General features: G+C 33.2%; 1 protein-coding gene across 1 annotated transcript in view; it reads left to right on the top strand.

Moving 5' to 3' along the window:
• Positions 1-22899, top strand: part of LOC142149646 (uncharacterized) — a 66220-nt gene that overhangs the window by 16956 nt on the left and 26365 nt on the right. The window contains exon 3 of the mRNA XM_075204962.1: positions 4817-5413. Within this exon, the coding sequence (XP_075061063.1) occupies positions 4817-5413 (597 nt within the window). The remainder of the gene's footprint in view (positions 1-4816; positions 5414-22899) is intronic.

Genomic DNA, 22899 nt, shown 5'->3' with positions numbered 1-22899 from the left:
ACTGTGGTATCATGTGTGTAATATATCTATATATTCTCTATCAGTACTGTGATATCATGTGTGTAATATATCTATATATTCTCTATCAGTACTGTGGTATCTTGTGAAACATCACAGGATTCACACAGGAGAGAAACCATTTAAATGGTCTGAATGTAGCAAGTGTTTAATTGAGAGGAAAGCTTTTGTCTCCAGAGGATTTATACATGAAAGTGACCCTGAGGATATGAATGTAGTATATGTATCATCATCATCGATTTATTTATATAGCGCCACTAATTCCAAAAAGTTATCTCTATGTATCAAATAATATCCATACAGGGGATATATCATTTTTATATTTAAAATGTGGCAAGTGTTTTATATAACATCAAGGCCTTGTTAAATGTCAGAGAAGACTAGAGTGGTCTAACAAGGGGACTTGGGGGCATTTTCCCTCTGGGATGGTCTAAGTGTTAAGAAATAAAGCTGCAGTACACAATCACACAATGACAATAGGGCAGCCCTTGCAGAGCTCTGCATTATACTGCTGTCCTACTCATACATTACTTACTTGATATAGAGGAGAAGACAAAAAATGTCTCACTTTAAAGCTTTGCCGTCCACTGATAGTCAGTATGGTGTAATTCCAGCATTTAGAGACACCACAGAGGTGCTGCAGAGACAAGCATAAGGGATTAGTCATTGTCCCTGAAATGTGCAGATGCAGAAAATGTTAAAGATTGATAGATCCTGTAAAAAATGTTATATTGGTGAGAATAATCAATTCTATGCAGTGACTGGAAATATCAAGGGCAATGAGACTGGACTGTACAGTCAGAGGTGACGTTCTCTGTAAATGGGTAACTAGTTTATTTGTACAACTGAGTTGTACAATGCTGAATATGGATACTTGATGTTTTTTCTGTTTCATGCATTTAAAATGAAAATATACCGTGAGGCCTCAGTACTGGACACTGTATATGTTACATTTTTGATTGTTAAAATTGTAATTTTGGGTATCAGTCTTTCACCTGAGAATTTGTTCAATTCTTCTAGCCCTTTACTATGCCACAGATTACGCCACAAAGATTGTGCATCTTATTCTGCATTTCTTTGTTTTATTTCTAGTAGTATAGTATAGTACAGTATGTCACAGTCTAAAACCCATGTTACCAATAAGCATTGTGACTGTTGTCATATTAAATTACATTAAATAACATTCTAAGATTTTCTTTATTTTAGTGAACTAAGTATTATGTCTTAAATGATGTTCCCCACTCGCCATTAAAATATATCTCAGTCTAATAACCATTTACCAATAATCACTGTGACCTGCAGTCAGCCTTTGCTGAAACACTGTTATCTTATGTAGCAGTTTGGAAAGTAACATCTTAGCTTCTGAATCTTACACAGTTCATTGAGCATTTTGCTTTATCCACTGACACCCGGGTCAGCTGTCACTTGTAGCCAATGGTTATGACAGATGAAGAGCAGAGATATGAAGGTAATTGGGTACAGTGTGTACACCTGAATCAGCTGCTAATCTAGACTTCAGTCATTTATACAATCGTTAGAGACAACTAATTGACTAAAAGTTTTTGCAGTGTTTACCCATCTTAAGGGTATTATCATTCTGGTGTAATTTAGATGAATATCATTAATATTCTGCCTTTACAAATAAGTTTATGTATATTTATATACTATTTGAACTATTGATACATTTGGACACCATTTACCTGCGACATATTATGTTGTATGACATGGAAAATTTTTGTTAAATATTTGTATCTTGTTCCCCTAACCATCACTTATCATTGCTGAGTACAACACATACATATCATCTCTCTCTTTGGTAATTGCAGCGCTTGAGCAATAACTTTTTTACATTACTATATATTGTTATAGTTCATTTTTAAGAATGAACAATATTAAATTGAGTTACTGCAGATATCTAAAACAGGTCACTCTGCTGACACTCTCTGCCTAGACAATAGGTGAATACTTAACAATAGGTCCATTTGTTGACATAACAGGATGTCAGAGACTGCGAAGATCTAATTAGAATGCAAGATCCTGCCAAGATCTAATTAGAATTTTCCCATGTAGCAAGTGGCCTTAGGAATGTTTATACCTCATTTACAAGTCAATGTTATTTACATGAGAGACCAGTAGACAAACAGTCTGAGAACCTTCTGGTCATCCCGGGAACTATTGAAGAGAGATGGGGAGGAATGACTATAAATAGGCAGTATCAGCCCAGTGTTAGTGAGTTGGTGGCTGGAGAGCTGGAAGGATGGAACAGTAAGAATGATCAGGAGGGAAAGAGATAGAAGGGGAAATCTTCAGAGTAAGGTAATTATGTTATGTATAAGAATATACTGATATATACACAATCATTTGGAGATATTATGTTGTTGTTATTGTATATTTGTAAATGTGAGATATGTTTTTGTCAGAACATTGTTTGTATACTTATTTTTGTAACCAAACAGAATTATAATTATTAATGTACATTACTGTTACATTACTGATGATGATGATGATACTGTACATTGTATATTCTGCATTTGTTGTATCTATTAGTAAATATTTTATTGTAAATCAAAGCTGGATATACATGTCTTGAACTATAAATATCCTGATAATACACTGTACATTATATGTAAGTACATTCATATATGGTTGGCAGTGTAGTTAGATATTCATGAATATAAAAAAAGAGAGAAAGACTGTCACACTAATCACAGAAAGCTGTATCCTGGGCTATTTCATATCATTTATCTCATGTATACTAATGATTTTCATGTATATTCCCAGTTCTTTGTTACTCGGGTGCTATCTTAAACTTTCTTATGATAGGATAAAGAAAAAATAAGTTGTTCAGCTTGCACGATTTTATCTATATGGGATATTCTCCAAAATAATCAATGCAAATTAACTTTTATTAGAATAATTAAAAGAAAGAGCAAAATATGAAACCAATTATTATGTATACATCATTTTAAAATAAAATGTAATTTAAAAATTGCTATCTGTACCAAAACAATCCTCTCTTTTGGTGTGTGGTCTTATACTGAATATAGGATTGGAGGAATATAGTTGTTAATATAACTTGATTCATTTGACATTTGTATCTGTAGTATAAAGTGGGTTTGAGATAATTATTACTATGTTTGCTCAATAATTAGTGCAATTCCATTTTCCTGTAAATGTTTGGCAGTTCCTCTAACTGGGATCAATGTTTCTATTTGATACTTTTAATTATCCCATGTCGAGAAAACACCATCCCTTCTAATAATACAGGGGTGTATTGCTATCTGCCTGTATAATAACTATTCATGTTATAATAAAGTATAATAAATATTATAATAATGTATAATAACTATTCATGTTATAATAAAGTATAATACATAGTATAATAATGTATAATAACTATTCATGTTATAATAAAGTAAAATAAATAGTATAATAATGTATAATAACTATTCATGTTCATGAATAATCAAAAATATTAATATACATTTGTAATATATGTATAAATATGTTGATGGACATTTCTAGGTTTTCACTTAACTCGTATGAGTCATATATTAAAGGGCAGAAATAATTTAGTTCTCCCATAATCTTATAAAGCAAATTAGTTGCATAATCACTTTGGCTTACGTTGAATTTTTTGTAGCATAAATTCTAAAAGTGTGTATATATATATATATATATATATATATATATATATATATATATATATATGCCCTCAGTAGCAACTTTATCAGGTATAACTTTCTTCCACTGGTTTGGAGCACACAATAAGCTTCTGCCACATGATTGGCTGCCTCATTTTGAACACTTTTTTGTCTTTAGTGTACTTATTCTGAATATTTGTCACAGGAGCATCACCTAAAACTAAATATGTAAATTACTTTTATAAAAGTAAAATAAATATGTTATCCATATCACATGTGAAAGTTGTAAAAAATAGAGGTCTATTTATTACATTTTGGGTTATTGCAATAAGTACACAGTTCAGTGTCAATACCACCTACAACCCAAGATTCCACAGCAGACTGAGAGCCAGAGATCTTGTTGCAGTTCAATAAATAAACTTACAATGGAAAGTGTGTTGTACAAATGATGTTATCATACCCTGGTTTCAGTACATAATACAAAGAAGTCACAGCAAGGTAATAACAAAGCAATGAAGAATCACCTTTGTTTGATGGATCTACATTCTTGCCCATATATAGCAGCCGTTTTGATGGTCGCATAGATTATAACATTTAATAGCATTGTACAGGCTATTCCCAAATTAAGCAATAAGTATTCTAAAAAATACAAGTTTAAGTACAAATCAGGTTACACACTATAAATTGTTTTTACTATTAAAACTTACCGGTAATTCATAGCGAATTGGTGACTTGTACATTACCTCCTGTCTCGATATATATCACAGCGTTTTGTCTTGTCTGGGTGCACAGATCAGATAAGTCTTCTCAATAAAAACAATGGTCAGTGACTTGGTCACATTTGTTAGTGTATAAAATATTTTAGTGCTTATTACACGATATAACACTACTACTGTTAACATAGATCCATTCATTGAATCATTATAAACATTTTGTTTTCTCACAGGATTCCAACTAAAATCAAAAGACATCTTGGAAAGGACCTTGTCCTCTGAACTCCTGAGAGTTCCAAAAATAATCCTCACCTACAAGGAAAAGACTACAGACACCAATTATTCCTATCCCGTAGAAAATCTACACAAGCTAATTTCATTTTTGAACAGAAAAAAACCTTCTACAACTAAGTCATTGCTGATGAAATACATTATGAATCGTACAGGAGAGAAACCCTATTTGTGCTCTGAATGTTTCAAGTGTTTTACCAAAAGGTCAGATCTTGTAAAACATCAGAGGATTCACACTGGAGAGAAACCATTTAATTGCTCTGAATGTGGACAGTGTTTTACCCAAAAGTCAACTCTTGTTGCACATAAGAAGATTCACACAGCAGAGAAACCATTTCATTGCTCCGAATATAGCAAGAGTTTTGCTAGAAAGTCACAACTTGTTGTTCACCAGATGATTCACACAGGAGAGAAACCATATTATTGTTCTGATTGTTCCAAGTGTTTTTTCAAAAAGTCACATCTTGCAAGCCATCAGAGGATTCACACAGGAGAGAAACCATTTAAATGCTCTCAATGTTTTAAGTGTTTTACCAAAAAGTCACACCTTGTTAGACATCAGAGGAATCACACAGGAGAGAAACCATTTAAATGCTCTGAATGTAGCAAGTGTTTTACCGAGAATTCAAGTCTTGTTGCACATCATAGGATTCACACAGGAGAGAAACCATTTAAATGCTCTGAATGTAGCAAGAGTTTTAACCAATTGTCAACTCTTAAAAATCATCAAAGGATTCACACAAGAGAGAAACTATTTTAATGCTCTGAATGTCGCAAGTATTTTATTTACAATTAGGCTCTTGTTGCACATTAGAGCATTCACACTGAGGAGAAACCATTTAAATGCTTTGAATGTAGCAAGTGTTTTACCCACAAGTCAGCTCTAATTGAAAATCAGGTAATTCCCATAAAAAATAAACCATTTAAATAGTCTGAATGCAGCAAGTGTTTAATTGAAAATAAACCACTTGTCACTCACCAGAAGATACATGCATGAGAATTACCCTGAGGATCTGAATGTAGCATATATATCATAACCATATTATCACTTTATATCTCCATAATATCCCTACAAGGGATGTGCAATTATATTTTGAATGTGGCAAGTGTTTCTGTTGCATCTCCTTATTATTTCCCTCATACCTTTCTATTACTGTCTTACCTCCCTCTGTTATGAGACCGATGTACTCAGAAAGGGTTATTTAGTAAAATGGTGCAAGTAAAGCCCTGGTTGCTGTATCCTATAACAATCAATCATAACACAATAGTTGTTGGTTTGATGACATCAGAGGGTAATAGCTGATATCTGGTATCTATGTGTTATAGCGCAGCCTTGTTCTTCACACCATGTTATTAAATAAGCCTCAATGAGAAAACATTGCTTCCCCGGCTACTTTTTTCTTAGTGATCCAAATCAGACAGCACTGACCTGTATATAGACTGAAGGACCATGTTCACACAGTATCTGTAATTACCATTTATGCTACTGATAACACTTGATGTTCAATAAAAGCTGATATTAATAATGTCGAATTTTCGTTTTTGATTGTGGAACTAATATATTTTTCAGGCCAAGAAAAGAATAGATAAACATCTCTAGGCGCTACCTTTATACAACCTTTAAACAATATGTAAAAAAAGTACATAGGACTAACATATCACAAGTCCAATATACATATAGACTTATAATTTATTTGTTTTACTGGACTTGTGATGTGTTAGTCCTATGTACTTTGTTCACACATTGTTTAAAGGAGATGTTTATCTATTCTTTTCTTGGTCTCAGTTAACTGATTTGTGGGTTACAAACCCCGTTTACTTCTCAGGCTGCCACCATTTAGGAGTGCTCTAAAGATTTAAAGGCTGTGGCAAAGTCTGATTGGTCATGCTATGTAATTCCATAAGTTGGGAACAGCACGGTAGAAGTCTTGTAGATGGGAGTGAATGGTTGTTACCAGAGACAAGAAAAAAGCGCAGGTCAGAGTTATAAGACCTAAGAGGGTGGGAGGGAGACTATTTTGATATGAGATTTGATAAGTATAATGGGGTGGTATTGTTGAGTGCTTTGTAGGTAAGGTTGAGTAAGTCAGTGTAGGGATTTGGAAAAGTGGTGCAGCATATGTGTAGCTGTGAGAGAGGAAGTTCAATTATGCAGCAGCATTAAGAATGGATTGAAGTGTGAATACATGAGTGTTGGAAATGCCAGATACCAGGAGGTTACATTAATTAAGATGGGAGATGATGAGAGAATGGATAAGAGTTTTGGTAGTCAACAAAACTGGGAGAAAGTTTGGATGTGAGGAGCAAAACAGAGCGCAGAGTCAAGTGTAACACCAAAGCAGCGGGCCTGGAAACCTGTGGACACTTTGGTATTATTGACAGTGAGGGAGAGTTGAGGGGAGGTGGTCACTCTGGCAGGAGGGAAGGTGATAATGTCTATTTTGGATATATTGAGTTATTAGTAGCAGTGGGACATCAATGTTGAGATAACAGAAAGACAGTTGGATATACAAGAATGTACAGAAGGGGATATGTCAGTGGAAGAGATATAGACTTGGGTGTCATCAGTTTAGAGGTGGTACTGGAGGTCAAATGAACAAATTAGTGCCCCAAGAAAAGAGGTGTACAATAGAATAAATAAAGGGACAAGAACAGAACCTTCTGGAAACCCAGCAGATAGCGGGAGTAGAAAGGATGATGTGCCACCATAGGACACACTAAAGGAGTAGTTCGATAGGTAGCGAATGAACCAAGATAGAACTGGGTCATGAAGGCCAATGGAGTGAATGGTGTGTTGGAGATGATTACGATCAACAGTGTCAAAAGAAGGTCCAGAACAATGACTATGGAGAAATGACACTTATACTTTGCATTTAGTAGATCATTGATCATTTATTTGAGAGCTGTTTCAGTAGAATGTTGTGTGGAGTGAGTGGAATGGAGTGAGAGGAGAGAAAGTGAGAGAGGTATTTGCCATTAATTGCTCAAGCAGTTTAGAAGCAATGAGGAGGAGAGAGATAGGGAGGTTGCTGGATAAAGAGGCTGGATTGGCGGAGACTCTGTGGTACCTGGAGCTGCATTGTCTGGGACTGAAGTGATTGTTTTTTTGTAGAAAGATGCAGCCTGATTAGGGCAGGAAAATTCAGCCATAGGAGAAAATAATTGTTGTAGTGACAATGAGATGCTGTTTGGTTTAAGAGACTTTAGGTGTTTTTGGGTACTTGTGGATTTGGGTGCAGAGGGGGAGGTCATGAGGTAAGGTGAGCCTAAAGGAAATGAGGTTGTGGTCAGAGAATGTGAAGGCTAAGTTGGAGAAACTAGAGCTGAAGCAGCAGCAGGGGAAGACAAGGCCAAGTGAGTATAAAAATTATAGTTAATTGTGGATTCTGTGTACAGGGTCATCACCCCATGTCTGTATCTAAAAGGGATTAACCATAAAAACCCTATAGAATGAATACTTTGAAAACAAAATAAAAGATGCAGACAATAGGCACTGACCCTCAATGCATAGAAAGTTCTAATGATTAGAAGCAAGGTAGCTATATCAGATCCAGAAACCAAGAGACACTATATGAGTCATTAATGAAAATGCAACAATAAGTGGCACGTCACAAAAAGTACACTCAAAACATAAATGAACAAATGCCAAAGAAAAAAGTAAAATTGGCAATGATTAAATCTTATCTCATAGTCCACAGTACATATGTAAATCAATATACTTTTGGTTGTATTGTTCCTAGGTGTCTCACTCAAAAATGTTCCCAAAAGAAAAGAGAATGGAAAAAATAGTGTAATACATTCAATGGATTTTCTCACCACCATGTGCATTAAACATCTCACATGCACAAGCGTGATTCCAGAGAGACTAGAATGGTGCCACTTCCATATTCAAAGAGGCAAAAAAATAGGCACCACTATATAAAATGCAAAATGAGAAGGTAATAGAAAGGGGTCTCCTTCACCTGTTTTCGGTGCCCCACATGCAATGTCACTTACATAAACTAGTGAATATTCAAAGCCTTCAAAAACATATAGTTTCAACTTCTCAATATTTTAAGGACAGGGTCTTGTCCTCATATGATCCAATTTATCACCAGGGATAATATTCCATATGCAAATAGAAATTCAGGTAACCACAAAAAGAACATAGTGGTTTTACCATTTATTACCTAAACATTTTTCCTACTGAAGATGGTAATAGGTAAGGGTTTTGGTGTGCACCTTGCCTTGTTTCCAAAATGAGGCTCGGCTTCACTATTCACATAGCTGATATGCTAGGAGAATCTGAGAAGAAGGCTTGGAATATTTTCTTGCTATGACTTCCTTATATACGGAAGTACCTTATGTTCCTTCTATACTATTGAAATTATTATAAATTACAATTTTAATTTTTTTTTTATGTCATATTATGTATTTTATTTTTCATTAATTTTAATTAATGTGATTTTAATGCTCTTTGAAGAAAGGTTACACAACCTTGTATCAGTGTAGTATTTATCCTCATAGGCAGAGTCTTTTTCTTTTAGAACACCAAATACATTTTTGTAGGAAAAATAAACAATATGTTCATTCTTCCGACTTTAGTTGTTGTACAAAAAATGTTTAATCCATAATAAATATAAAGAAAATATGTAAAGAAGGACTGCACTGTTAATTGTCCATTTCTGTAACCCTGTTTTTTTTAGGATTATAGGGTCTGGTTTTAACCATGTGTAAATTACTGTATTATGTCTCTCCCTCCCTCAGATTCATTTAGCCCAAAATGTATCTAAAGCCTTTTTTTAATTAAATAAATTAACCATTTTTTGTTTAAAAAAAAATTGTTTAATAGAATTGCCCACTCCACTTTTAATTGTATTCTTGTTCTTTAATGTACCTATTCAAATTTCTCATTATATTAATGTTATGTAAATGTATGCAATCATTTAAATAAGAAATACAAATTACTTAAATAAATAAATTGTGGAACCATTTGTTTTTAATAGAGGAACCTCATAAATTCTAAATAAGAGATGACAAAGAAACACATTTACATACCTAAAGAAATCAAAGAACACTTTTAATAAAGTTCTTAACGTATTAATTCCTGATTACATTTTTATATAAAGTCTGAATACAATTTGTCTGGTTTGTAGCTTATGCTAGGAGATTAGTAAATGGTAAATTAGTAAAATTGAGATACCAACCTTTTATTCATATAAACATATAATAAAGATATATCTACAAAATATATTGAGATATAATTAAACACAGTTTGCTATAATTCTCACATAATCCAGCATGTGATAATAGCAGAAATCTTCTCACCAATCTCATATAATGATGATCACTTTTCTAGATTGTAATTAATTACTAACACTCTTATTAGGACCATAGGACACTAAGCATCAGTCAATAAATTCCAATGCTTATAGATGACAATTAGTATCCAGCAATATCCCCTCAAGTCTTCTATAGAAGGATGATAGTCATATATGTAAAGTTGTTTTAAACCCATTGGATGTGTAGTTCTGAAACCAAATATAAGATGACTAATGCTTATGCCCCAGCGTTAAAAATGTCTGTACTTATATATTCAGCAGCTGCGATCAACATTCCCACTAGCGGCTCTTACCCGATGGTGTTACAGTGATCACAATGATACTCTCTCATGGGATTGTTGTTTATCCCTTCTTAGTGCAGATGACCCATATGTTGTAGGTGTCCTTCATGGGTCCAGTGAGAGAGGATCACTTCAATGTGCCAGGAGATCTCTTAGATATAATTTACTTATATCTTTTGTTACAGTTTATTTTTAACAATGAATAATATTGATATCAGAGTTACTGCTGAAATGTAGAACAGGTCTTTCTGCTCACACACTCTGTCTACACAATAGACAAATCCTAAACAAAAGGTCCATTTGTTGACATAACAGGATGTCAGAGACTGTGCTGATCTAATTAGAATGTGAGATTTTACCTCCTGCTGAGGTCTAATTAGTATTTTCCTTTATTATAAGTAGTCTTAGGAATGTTTATACCTTATTTACAAATCAAGGAGGTTTACATAATTTGCATTAGAGACCTGGAGACAAACAGTCTGAGAACCTTCTGGTCATCCTGGGAACTATTGAAGAGAGATGGGGAGGAATGACTATAAATAGGCAGTATCAGCCCAGTGTTAGTGAGTTGGTGACTGGAGAGCTGGAAGGATGGAACAGTAAGAATGATCAGGAGGGAAAGAGATAGAAGGAGAAATCTTCACAGTAAGGTAATTATATTATGTATAACAATATTACATGCATACATAAATATTTGGAGATGTTATGTTGTAGATGTTGTATTGTTATAAAAGTGTTCTACCATAATCTTATAAGCAAAAATTTGTTGTACAATTAAGATTAAGGTTCAAATAGTTTCATGTGCCAACAATTGTATACATGGTAATGCTTTCAATGTGACAATAATTTTATCAATAAAAAAACTATATTTACAGTGTGTATGATAATAGTCATAGAATGAAAAGTGGAAAACTAAAATATTCTGTATATTATTTATGACCAAAACAGAACTTTTTTGAATAAATTCTTTAGCCAAACACTTGAAGACGACAACAGATATCTCAGATAAGATTTATATCTAATTTTCTATTATATACAGATATTTATTAGAGCACATCACTGTTTATTTACATTTGTTTGATGATTCTACATTGGTTGGTGCCTTTTTTGGGGGGATACTTTCTGGATGTATACCTGGAACATGTATCTAAGGAAAGAGCAGCAGTGTTAATATATTTGATTTTTATTTGTTTATCACTAATACTGGGTAATCACTTAGTGCCACAAATTTTGTTCTTGTGAGTATTTATAGATATATACACAGTGGTCACTTTATTAGATACACCTTTCCAGTATTGGTCAGGACCTCCCTTTAGGGTGCTGCCACATGATTTACTGATAATATATTTACATTACTCCAGAGTGTCTCATTTTTATCTCGTTTCCTTCTTTAGTGTACATGTTGTGAATTGTATTCAAAGGAGTAACACCTACATCTAATTATATAAGCTGCTTAATTAATAGTGAGTCTGTGGTGAGTCTATTATCTCCAAAGTGGGTATATCACAATTTTTTGTCTTGTTTGAGTGTACAGAGAGGCCTTCACAGTTTTCATTTAAGTATGTATGTTTCTGTGGCAATGTACACAAAAATAATAACAACGGTCAATATCTCAGTCATAGTTGTTAGTATATAAAACATGTTTGTATTCCTTGTCCAATATAACACTACTATTGTTAAAAAAGTTTCCTAAATGTAATGATTAGGCTGACAAATCTTAACATTCTTTTTGTTTACAGTTGAATGAATGAGCAGGATTCCCACTAATAACAGAAGACATCTTGGATAGGTCCTTGTTCTCTGAACATCTGAGGGTTCCAAAAAACACACCTACAAGTCTTTGACCTGTTTGCAATGGGAACTGTGGGTCCAAGTGTCTTTCTCTGCAACTTTTACAGCAGTATCAGTCATTAATAGAACTTTCCTTTAGTAGGACCATCCCATCAATCTGTAAGGGAACCAGAGTGTAAGAGATTTCTTACCATAACATAGTCTCTAGGTTGTATCTTCTGTGCAAGCCGAAGAGCTCCTTCTTTAAGTATTCTTCTGGGCCTTCTGAAGCTTCTGCAACTGTTCAGATAACTATATGACATATTGAGCAGTTAGATCATGATGCATCTTCAAGTCAGTCTGTGAATTAGTAACGTATTTGGCTGAAGTCCAATAACAGATCATATGGAGAGATATTGAGAAGAGGTTTAAAAGTGATTCTAACACTATGATAAACTATAGAAGTGCCATTCCTGTTTCTTTAGTAAGCTTTGTTGTTCTTTAATTACTCCATTTATTATTTCAACTTTCTTTGAAGCTTGAGAATGATATAGTATATAAAGTTTTGAATCTATTCCCATCATATTACACATTCTTTGAAACACTTTTTTTCGTGAAATGATTTTACTCTCTGAGTAAATTACATTTAATAACCCACCAACACATATCAATACAAACTAACACATACTGTAACCTTCTTATCTTTCTTTTCTCTTAATTAAATAAAATCAATTAACTAATTTATAACCTCTGAAAATGTTATGTTAGGCAACTGTCTGACCTTAGTAGATACTATCTTTCCTTCATTGTTTGTAAGACAAATTATACATATTTCACATTTAAACTTAGCAACTGTAGTACTTTCTGTGCATACTAACAAGATATAACAATTCTAATTTTGTTATCTGCTCCCATGTATACTAAACCATGAGCACATTCTGCAAAAGCTAGCAACAACATTTTTAATGCTACTTGTTTATTTTCTATATCTACCCAAATTTCATCCTTTGTTTCATAACATTGTTTCAATTTCCATGTATTAATTTAATTCAATGTAACCTTTTCCTGACATTCTCGTAAGTTCTAAAATGTGATATCATGAAAAATCATCAATTGGGTATGCAGCTGCCTTTCTAAAGCTGCTTCCCGAGTTGCTGAGTTTGCTACTTTGTATCCTAGTGAGACTTCATCTGTCTGTTTGGTATGTGCCTGACACTTAATGACTGCAACCTCTTTTGGAAACTGTATAGCCTATATCAGATGTTTGACTGTTTGTGCATGTGATATAGGTGTTCCTGTTGATGTTAGGTAACCCCTATGTTTTCAAATAACTCCATAATCATGAACTACGGTGTGTAAATACTACGTGTAACGTGAATCTGTGTAATTGTTTACTCATTTTCCTTTACCTAACTGACATGCTCTTATGAGTGCTATAAGTTCGGCTACCTGAACTGAGTGTAAGCCTAATGACTTAACTTCAATTTTCTCAATATGTATTGTGATTGTACATCCTGTCACTAGCGAGCTATCATCCGTTTATTTTATAAAACATTATCATCAGTAAAGAAACTTTAATCTAACTTCTTCAATGTAGTCTGGTAATATAGAAAATCATACACATTTACTTAATACGATCATGCTCATTGTCGTACTTGTCATGTGGGGTTTCTGAGGGCAATGATGCAGCAGGATTCTAACATTTCTGTACTGAAATGCTAGAAGAATGAATGCGATTTAATTTCATTATAATTTCCCATTGTATAAACCTTGCTACAGACACATGTCTAGTCTGTGCATTATTCAGAAGTTGTGTGACAGCACGAGGGACAAGCAAATGTAACCCCCGCTGCAACACAATATCCTGTAGCTGCTATGGCTATAAACCTTGAACATTAAGTTAATGCTTTTGCTACCTATCTAATTGTACACTTATTGCCTTCTAAATATCCTAAAAAAGTGTTATCATCAGTACACTAGAAAACATTTCTTATAATTGTAGATGCCTAATGCCGGGGTAAAGGCTAGAGTCTTTTAATATCTTCAGATGTCTCAATGAATTCAGGAATGCGTTCAACTTTATCTGGCATATTGCTATGGCTGAAAATCCTAGTATTCACTGGCTACAGAATTGTGACATATCAAGAAATAATTGCACTGCTTTTATTTCTTTTTCTTTCATTTTTCATTTTATTTTATTCTGAGGTAAAGCGTGTTCAAATATCAGGACAACCCTTTAGGAAATATAAATATCTCTGGCCAGGTGTCAAACAATTTTATCTTGTTAATAGATAAATGAATTTTCTCCTTCTTGGATACTTCTGAAAGAAAACACAATAATTGTTTAGTATCTTCACAGCAGAACATCATTCACTAATTCTGGTTTCTGGTCTCCTGTGGGTTTGATTGCAAAAGATTGCAAATTATTCTTCAAACATTATAACAAATAATTATAACTGTCTATGAAACCTTATAAAGATTGAACCCCCTGTAGGTAACAGCAAAAGAAAATATTCTGAATAGTTTTTATTAGTTTTAAAAATCAACGCTGCACAAATCTATGACTGTAAAAATTTCACAGAGATCTGCATTAGAATGCAGGGCGGGGTCCAGTCATTTGTCCGTTCTATGGTACAAAGACTGTGTTCAAACTCAGATTTCCATATACTGAGCTCCTCCTCTTGGCATGGGAATAAATCATGCACCTCATTCCATAGGACGAGGGAGAATGGAGGAGAGACATGTTTGTAACATGGGAGACTTCAAAGAAACGAAAATCTGACGCAGTTACAAATCCCACTATGTTAAACACTACACAGAAGCTATTTTCAATGTAAAACAGCAACTATCTTTCAATGCAACTATTTTTCTGATAAAGCTAACATAACACAGGTTTTGTTGCTGTATTTTAAATAACAATTATTCTAATTCAAAACAGCAAAGAATTCTCAAAGTTTAAACACACACACATTGTGTTCTATGATCGGAGAATCGGTTCACACTACATGCCAAAAATGTATGGCAATCGCTCTAAAAATATTTTAGCATACATTTCATTTGCAAAATCACTATTAAACACACAATAAAGACCTTGTTTAAGTATTCATCTCATGTCCGTATGCCAACACAAAAATTTATAGTCCCTTCCAATCTGGGTGTGAGATAGTGACCTTTTCTTGTATTTGATCACTGTAAAACTGACAAATATTGTTTGTTCACTTAATTCACTTAAACTTATGAAAGAGGAGAAAAGATTTTAATTGGGGCACTGTTTTATAGACTAATTTTCATAAAAAAAATCCTTTACTTAATTAATTTAATTATTTCATATTCTATGTTCTGAATATTTAATAAAGTTTGCAAGTGAAATATTAAAACATAATATGAGTTTATGAAAAGTGATTGGTGCTTTGTGTACACTAAATAAAATTGTTAAAAATATAACTGGGTAGTTTCTTGTCAATTTAAATTGTTAACTTGTTATTATATTATTTCATTAATCTAACAATGTGATTCCATTTGAAATTCATTGTAATAGTGTCTATATAAATAAACATAATAATAAGGTCTATATTCACTGGGTTCACTGAAATGTTACTCAGAACAAATTTTTAGTAAGATTTTATTTTTGAGCACTTATGTCAATAACGGACACAAAGTTCCCTTATATATTTTTTATATTTATTGGTTAAATTGTCATAAGCCTGTTGTAATTCCTCTATTCCACCACTAGGGACAGGTCTCTCTGCAGCATTCTTTAGCACATATGATTTTTAGAGGCAAAGAGTCTCTCTATTTGTTGCTAATTAGATAGCAAATTTCTTAAATATTTTATTTTCTTTTTAGTTAATTAAGTATTCAGTTATGTCTTAAATGATGTTCCCCACTCACCATTATAATATATTCCAGTATATCTAGACCCAATCTAATAAAGTGGCATTACTTAAGATTGGGCACTAACTAAAGTGGAAATGACACAATGCATTTTCAAGGGGAAAATACTGTAAAACAATGTTCTGATCAAAATCTTTTTCTCTTTTTTATTTTTGTATTAATTCCTAGATAAATCAGGTAGTTTTGTTTTAATTAACCCTTTTACACCCACATGTCGCACCTGCTTAAATAGGTCTTGTTGTGACATTTAATATTACGCTTTCATGAGTATCTATATCCTTAAAAGATGTCAGGAGGAAGTGCTAGTCTGGGTCATACAGGGTTATGCATGTTTTGCTGCCATAGGAATAGACGGCTGCAGTGCTGTACAGTGACCACGATCATTAGACAGTAGCGGATCCTTTGTATCCATGTGCAGGGGATCCCAATAAATAGTGCTGGCTGTACCCCATAGAGGGAATATTTATCTGCCTCTTTCATCAAACTGTCTCCATATCTATCACAATCCAGGAGGTGACGTATATCGTCCAGACGTGTTAGAATGAATGTCACAACCAAGATGGTTATGCTAAAAAAATTATATAGTCCGACGCTCTTAAACACATAATATACAAATCACTATGTTTCAGCATATACATAAATAAAAAAAAAATCTACACAATGTAGCTATTTTGTGATAAGTTTACTTGCCAACGTCATCTACTGAGTTTATCCCAATATAGCTATATTGTGTAGATTTTTTTTTTATTTATGTATATGCTGAAACATAGTGATTTGTATATTATTTCTTTAGAGCCCTGGATTATATTTTCTATTGTTTGCACATTCACAGTGGTCTTAATTGTTCTGGCTGCACTCCTTGGTGTCACTGATCTCTAAAATGGTTCTGCTCTCTGTGGACAAAGCAGGGTGACCCCACTAGAGAGCTGTAGAATACAATTGGTAACAAATACAATTCCTTCTTCTGCGTATAACCTCAAAATATACATACACTGTGCAGTAACGTAACATGGCGTACACACGTATGATTGTACACTTCTGTTCATAAGGAACATAATACTGACTATTGTGTTATAAAGTTAGTTATCTAGTTGACTCTGTGTAATTCAATGTTTATGTTTGTATATTGTCTACCTAGTGGTTACTGATAATACAGCCAGGTGGGAGCCATAGATAATGTGGGCTTATTGTCAAACAGAGCAGACATTTTAGCGGTTATTTCCCGCTGCCTTCTGTAAGCTTTGGGGTTATTGACTGGCTGGAAACTGGAACTATTCACTGTATTTTGTGATTTTAAAAAATAAATCAACTTTTTCACCAGTTTGGAGTTGTTCCCCAGTGATTAGAGAACCCACTGGTGGATACCATCCCTGGTACCTTTACACTCTCCTGAGAAATGTTTTCAGAAGAAGCCCAAGTTAAATGTCTGTGCTCCCTCATGTTTGTGGTTCTCCCAAGGGAAAGAGTTGTGAGGGGGAAAGAGAGTGTGATGTGAATATAATATACAAGTGGTACTAATATATAAATCTACTGTATGTTATTAAGGATATTAGTAGTCACCTTGGCTTTATATGTCTTGTATAAAAGTATCCTGCTTTCAGCATTGTACCCTTATATTGTTGTGGATCACCTTGGTGGCTTCTAATACCCTTATGACTTACAGTAGAGGGCGCATGATCCTATATATGTGCAGAATGTTATGCAGCTGAAGATAATAACCTCAATCCTATGCATCCAAGTAACTTTACACAATCCACTAGCTGCTCCCTCTAGTGGTCACTCACATTTATGTTATAAAGGCCCTTTTCACATTATATTAGGGATGTCAGCTGCGTGTAGTCGCTATCATTTACATCACCTCTGGGTTCTTTGCTGTTTTATGCCCTTTCATGTTAACTCTTTTTACATAATTACATAAGGGAAACTCTAGGATAGAGGGCCCTGCTCATGAGAGCTTACATTCTAGAGGGGATGGGCTGACACAGAGTAGGTGAAACAAAGTGGGGTAAGCAGAGGTGGGGGATATGGAGGTGGGAGAGTTAAGGGGAGGGCTGGTAGGATTGAAGGCTTTACGCTGATCGATAGTCTAATTGGGAGTGGGGATGTGTTCCAGAGGTTGGGAACAGCAAAGGTCCTGATGGTGGGAGCGGGAAGAGATAATCAGTGAGGAGGTTGGGCTGCTGTCGGTGTCAGAGTGGAGTGGGTGGGAGGGAGTGTGTGTGAGGGTGGATATGTAGGGGGTGAGGAATGTCTGAGGGCTTTGTAGTTAAGGAGTTTGAATTGTAGTCTGAAGCTGTCAGAGTTAACACAGTAGAAGAACAATGTGGCTTTTTGACATGAACAGAATTAATTTATTCCACTCTGATTCATATTATATCTGCTCTCTTCAGACTATACCAGGTCTATCAGCTGCAATTTCTTGTGGTTTAATCATTGAAGATCTAAATGTGTGTGTTATGTCTAATATTTATTATTGTGAATCACATTGAAATAAGAGTTACTGCTAACATACAGAACAGGTCTTTCTGCTCACACCCTCTGCCTAGACAGTAGGTTAATCCTAAACAAAAGATCCATTTGTTGACATAACAGGATGTCAGAAACTGTGATCCTCTAATTAGAAGATTTTACCTCCCGCCACGGTCTTATTAGAATTTTCCTTTGTAGTAAGTGACCTTAGGAATGTTTATACCTCATTTACATGTCAGTGAGATTTACATGAGAGACCTGGAGAACAGTCTGAGAACCTTCTGGTCATCCCGGGAACTATTGAAGAGAGATGGGGAGGAATGACTATAAATAGGCAGTATCAGCCCAGTGTTAGTGAGTTGGTGGCTGGAGAGCTGGAAGGATGGAACAGTAAGAATGATCAGGAGGGAAAGAGATAGAAGGAGAAATCTTTAGAGTAAGGTAATTATATTATGAACAAGAATATACTGATATATACACAAACATTTATAGGTGTTATATTATAGATATTGTATTCTACATATGGGATGTGTTTTTGTATTAGTAATGTTTATATAGTTATTATTACAATCTAACAGCATTATAATTATTAGAGTACATTACTGTGCATTGTATATTCTGCAGATTGTATTATCTATTAGTAACTATTATATTGTAAAACAAAGCTGGGTTACATGTGTTGAACTTTAAATATCCTGATAATACACTGTACATTATATGTATCTGCTTTCTCCTATGAATGCAGTGTAGTTAGATATACATGAACCATTATGTTTGTAATATATACATAAACATATTTATGGACATTTCTAGCTTTTCACCTAAATTGTATGAGTCATATATGTAAGGACGGGAAAAATTTAGATCTCCCATAATTATAAAAGTCAACTATTGCTGCACAATTGCTTAAGATTATGGTTCAAATAGTTTTATGAGCCAACCATTGTATACATGATAATAAGTATAGTTTGGCAATAATATATATTCTCTATCAGTACTGTGGCATCATCTGTGTATTATATTTATATATTCTCTATCAGTACTGTGGTATCATGTGTGTAATATATCTATATATTCTCTATCAGTACTGTGGTATCGTGTGTGTAATATATCTATATATTCTCTATCAGTACTGTGGTATCATGTGTGTAATATATCTATATATTCTCTATCAGTACTGTGGTATCATGTGTGTAATATATCTATATATCCTCTATCAGTACTGTGGTATCATATGTGTAATATATCTATATATTCTCTATCAGTACTGTGGCATCATCTGTGTATTATATTTATATATTCTCTATCAGTACTGTGGTATCATGTGTGTAATATATCTATATATTCTCTATCAGTACTGTGGTATCATGTGTGTAATATATCTATATATTCTCTATCAGTACTGTGATATCATGTGTGTAATATATCTATATATTCTCTATCAGTACTGTGATATCATGTGTGTAATATATCTATATACTCTCTATCAGTACTGTGGTATCATGTGTGTAATATATCTATATATTCTCTATCAGTACTGTGGTATCATGTGTGTAATATATCTATATATTCTCTATCAGTACTGTGGTATCGTGTGTGTAATATATATATATATTCTCTATCAGTACTGTGGTATCATGTGTGTAATATATCTATATATTGTCTATCAGTACTGTGGTATCATGTAATATATCTATATATTGTCTATCAGTACTGTGATATCATGTGTATAATATATCTATATATTCTCTATCAGTACTGTGGTATCGTGTGTAATATATCTATATATTCTCTATCAGTACTGTGGTATCATGTGTGTAATATATCTATATATTCTCTATCGGTACTGTGGTATCATGTGTGTAATATATCTATATATTCTCTATCAGTACTGTGATATCATGTGTGTAATATATCTATATATTCTCTATCAGTACTGTGGTATCATGTGTGTAATATATCTATATATTCTCTATCAGTACTGTGATATCATGTGTGTAATATATCTATATATTCTCTATCAGTACTGTGGTATCATGTGTGTAATATATCTATATACTCTCTATCAGTACTGTGGTATCATGTGTGTAATATATATATATATTCTCTATCAGTACTGTGGTATCATGTGTGTAATATATCTATATATTGTCTATCAGTACTGTGGTATCATGTGTGTAATATATCTATATATTCTCTATCAGTACTGTGGTATCATGTGTGTAATATATCTATATATTGTCTATCAGTACTGTGGTATCGTGTGTAATATATCTATATATTGTCTATCAGTACTGTGGTATCATGTGTGTAATATATCTATATATTCTCTATCAGTACTGTGGTATCATGTGTGTAATATATCTATATATTCTCTATCAGTACAGTGATATCATGTGTGTAATATATCTATATACTCTCTATCAGTACTGTGGTATCATGTGTGTAATATATCTATATATTCTCTATCAGTACAGTGATATCATGTGTGTAATATATCTATATACTCTCTATCAGTACTGTGGTATCATGTGTGTAATATATCTATATATTCTCTATCAGTACTGTGGTATTATGTGTGTAATATATCTATATATTGTCTATCAGTACTGTGGTATCATGTGTGTAATATATCTATATATTCTCTATCAGTACTGTGGTATCATGTGTGTAATATATCTATATATTCTCTATCAGTACTGTGGTATCATGTGTGTAATATATCTATATATTCTCTATCAGTACTGTGGTATCATGTGTGTAATATATCTATATATTCTCTATCAGTACTGTGATATCATGTGTGTAATATATCTATATATTCTCTATCAGTACTGTGGTATCATGTGTGTAATATATCTATATATTCTCTATCAGTACTGTGGTATCATGTGTGTAATATATCTATATATTCTCTATCAGTACTGTGGTATCATGTGTGTAATATATCTATATATTCTCTATCAGTACTGTGGTATCATGTGTTTATTATATCTATATATTCTCTATCAGTACTGTGATATCATGTGTGTAATATATCTATATATTCTCTATCAGTACTGTGGTATCATGTGTTTATTATATCTATATATTCTCTATCAGTACTGTGATATCATGTGTGTAATATATCTATATATTCTCTATCAGTACTGTGGTATCATGTGTGTAATATATCTATATATTCTCTATCAGTACTGTGGTATCATGTGTGTATTATATCTATATATTCTCTATCAGTACTGTGATATCATGTGTGTAATATATCTATATATTCTCTATCAGTACTGTGGTATCATGTGTGTAATATATCTATATATTCTCTATCAGTACTGTGGTATCATGTGTGTAATATATCTATATATTCTCTATCAGTACTGTGGTATCATGTGTATAATATATATATATATATATATATATATATATATATATATATATATATATATATATATATTTATATATTCTCTATCAGTGCTGTAGTTTAATATGTGTAATATATCTATATATTCTCTATCAGTACTGTGGTATCACGTATATATAATATATTCTATTAGAACTGCAGTATCATTTGTGTAATATATTTATATATTATCTACCAGTACTCTTGTGTAATTTGTGTAATATATGTACTGTATATCATAACATTATGAGTACTCCAGATAGTGTATTTTCTTCAAGAGGTAATTAATATGAACAGGAAAGCCTATTTCTCAGATAATGTTCTGAAAATTTGTTTTATATATTTTTATCTTAATATAGATTCTCGGAATATTCCCATTCACAGTCATGTATATTAGTGTGTGTCCAACTACATCCCTTTAGGTGTCCAAAATATAATTATGTATTATTCCCAAATGTATCACTGCAACCTGAGGTAGTTACCAAGTTATCACTTCCACATTCTATGTATTTGTATCAGTAATTCCATCCCCATATCAGACATAAGGGGCCACGAGTGCGACCAAATTAATAGACTGAGCAAGAAGTGTTTTATTTTGCACTATATAGAGAAGTGTTTTACACTGTATTGAAAATCGTTATCTTAGTGCAAATTATATGGAATAATGGAATAAATGGAAATCATTCTACTTACTATAGCAGAAGCTGTCAGATGTGATATAAAGTAAGAAGTGAGCTGAACCCTATAATTATATAAGAGATTATTGGTGGGAGACACTGCACCACTAAGGTAAATGTAATACAACATTGTTTAAAAAATGTTGAACACTAACTAGTTAACAATGACCTAAGGGGCGACGTCCTTCCCCCTGTGTTACATTCTCACATATATCTTCTATTACTACTGATCACATTATCATTTTCATTGTAATAGATTGTTTGGGAAAACTAGATATAAATTAATATTTGTTCTGAACGATTTGTTCTTGTCACAACATTAGTGAGGACTGAGAGAGTCTTCAATACTGAGATCATTTATCTTTCCTCCCTGTAATAGTAATACTTTGTCCTGGGAGAGCTCCTCATAGAGAAACACATAAAA

Source organism: Mixophyes fleayi, chromosome 4 (assembly GCF_038048845.1).
Source record: "Mixophyes fleayi isolate aMixFle1 chromosome 4, aMixFle1.hap1, whole genome shotgun sequence".
NCBI classification, from domain to species: Eukaryota; Metazoa; Chordata; class Amphibia; order Anura; family Limnodynastidae; genus Mixophyes; species Mixophyes fleayi.
The sequence above is the reverse complement of the archived record's forward strand: the minus strand, read 5'-3'. Positions and strand labels throughout refer to the sequence as shown.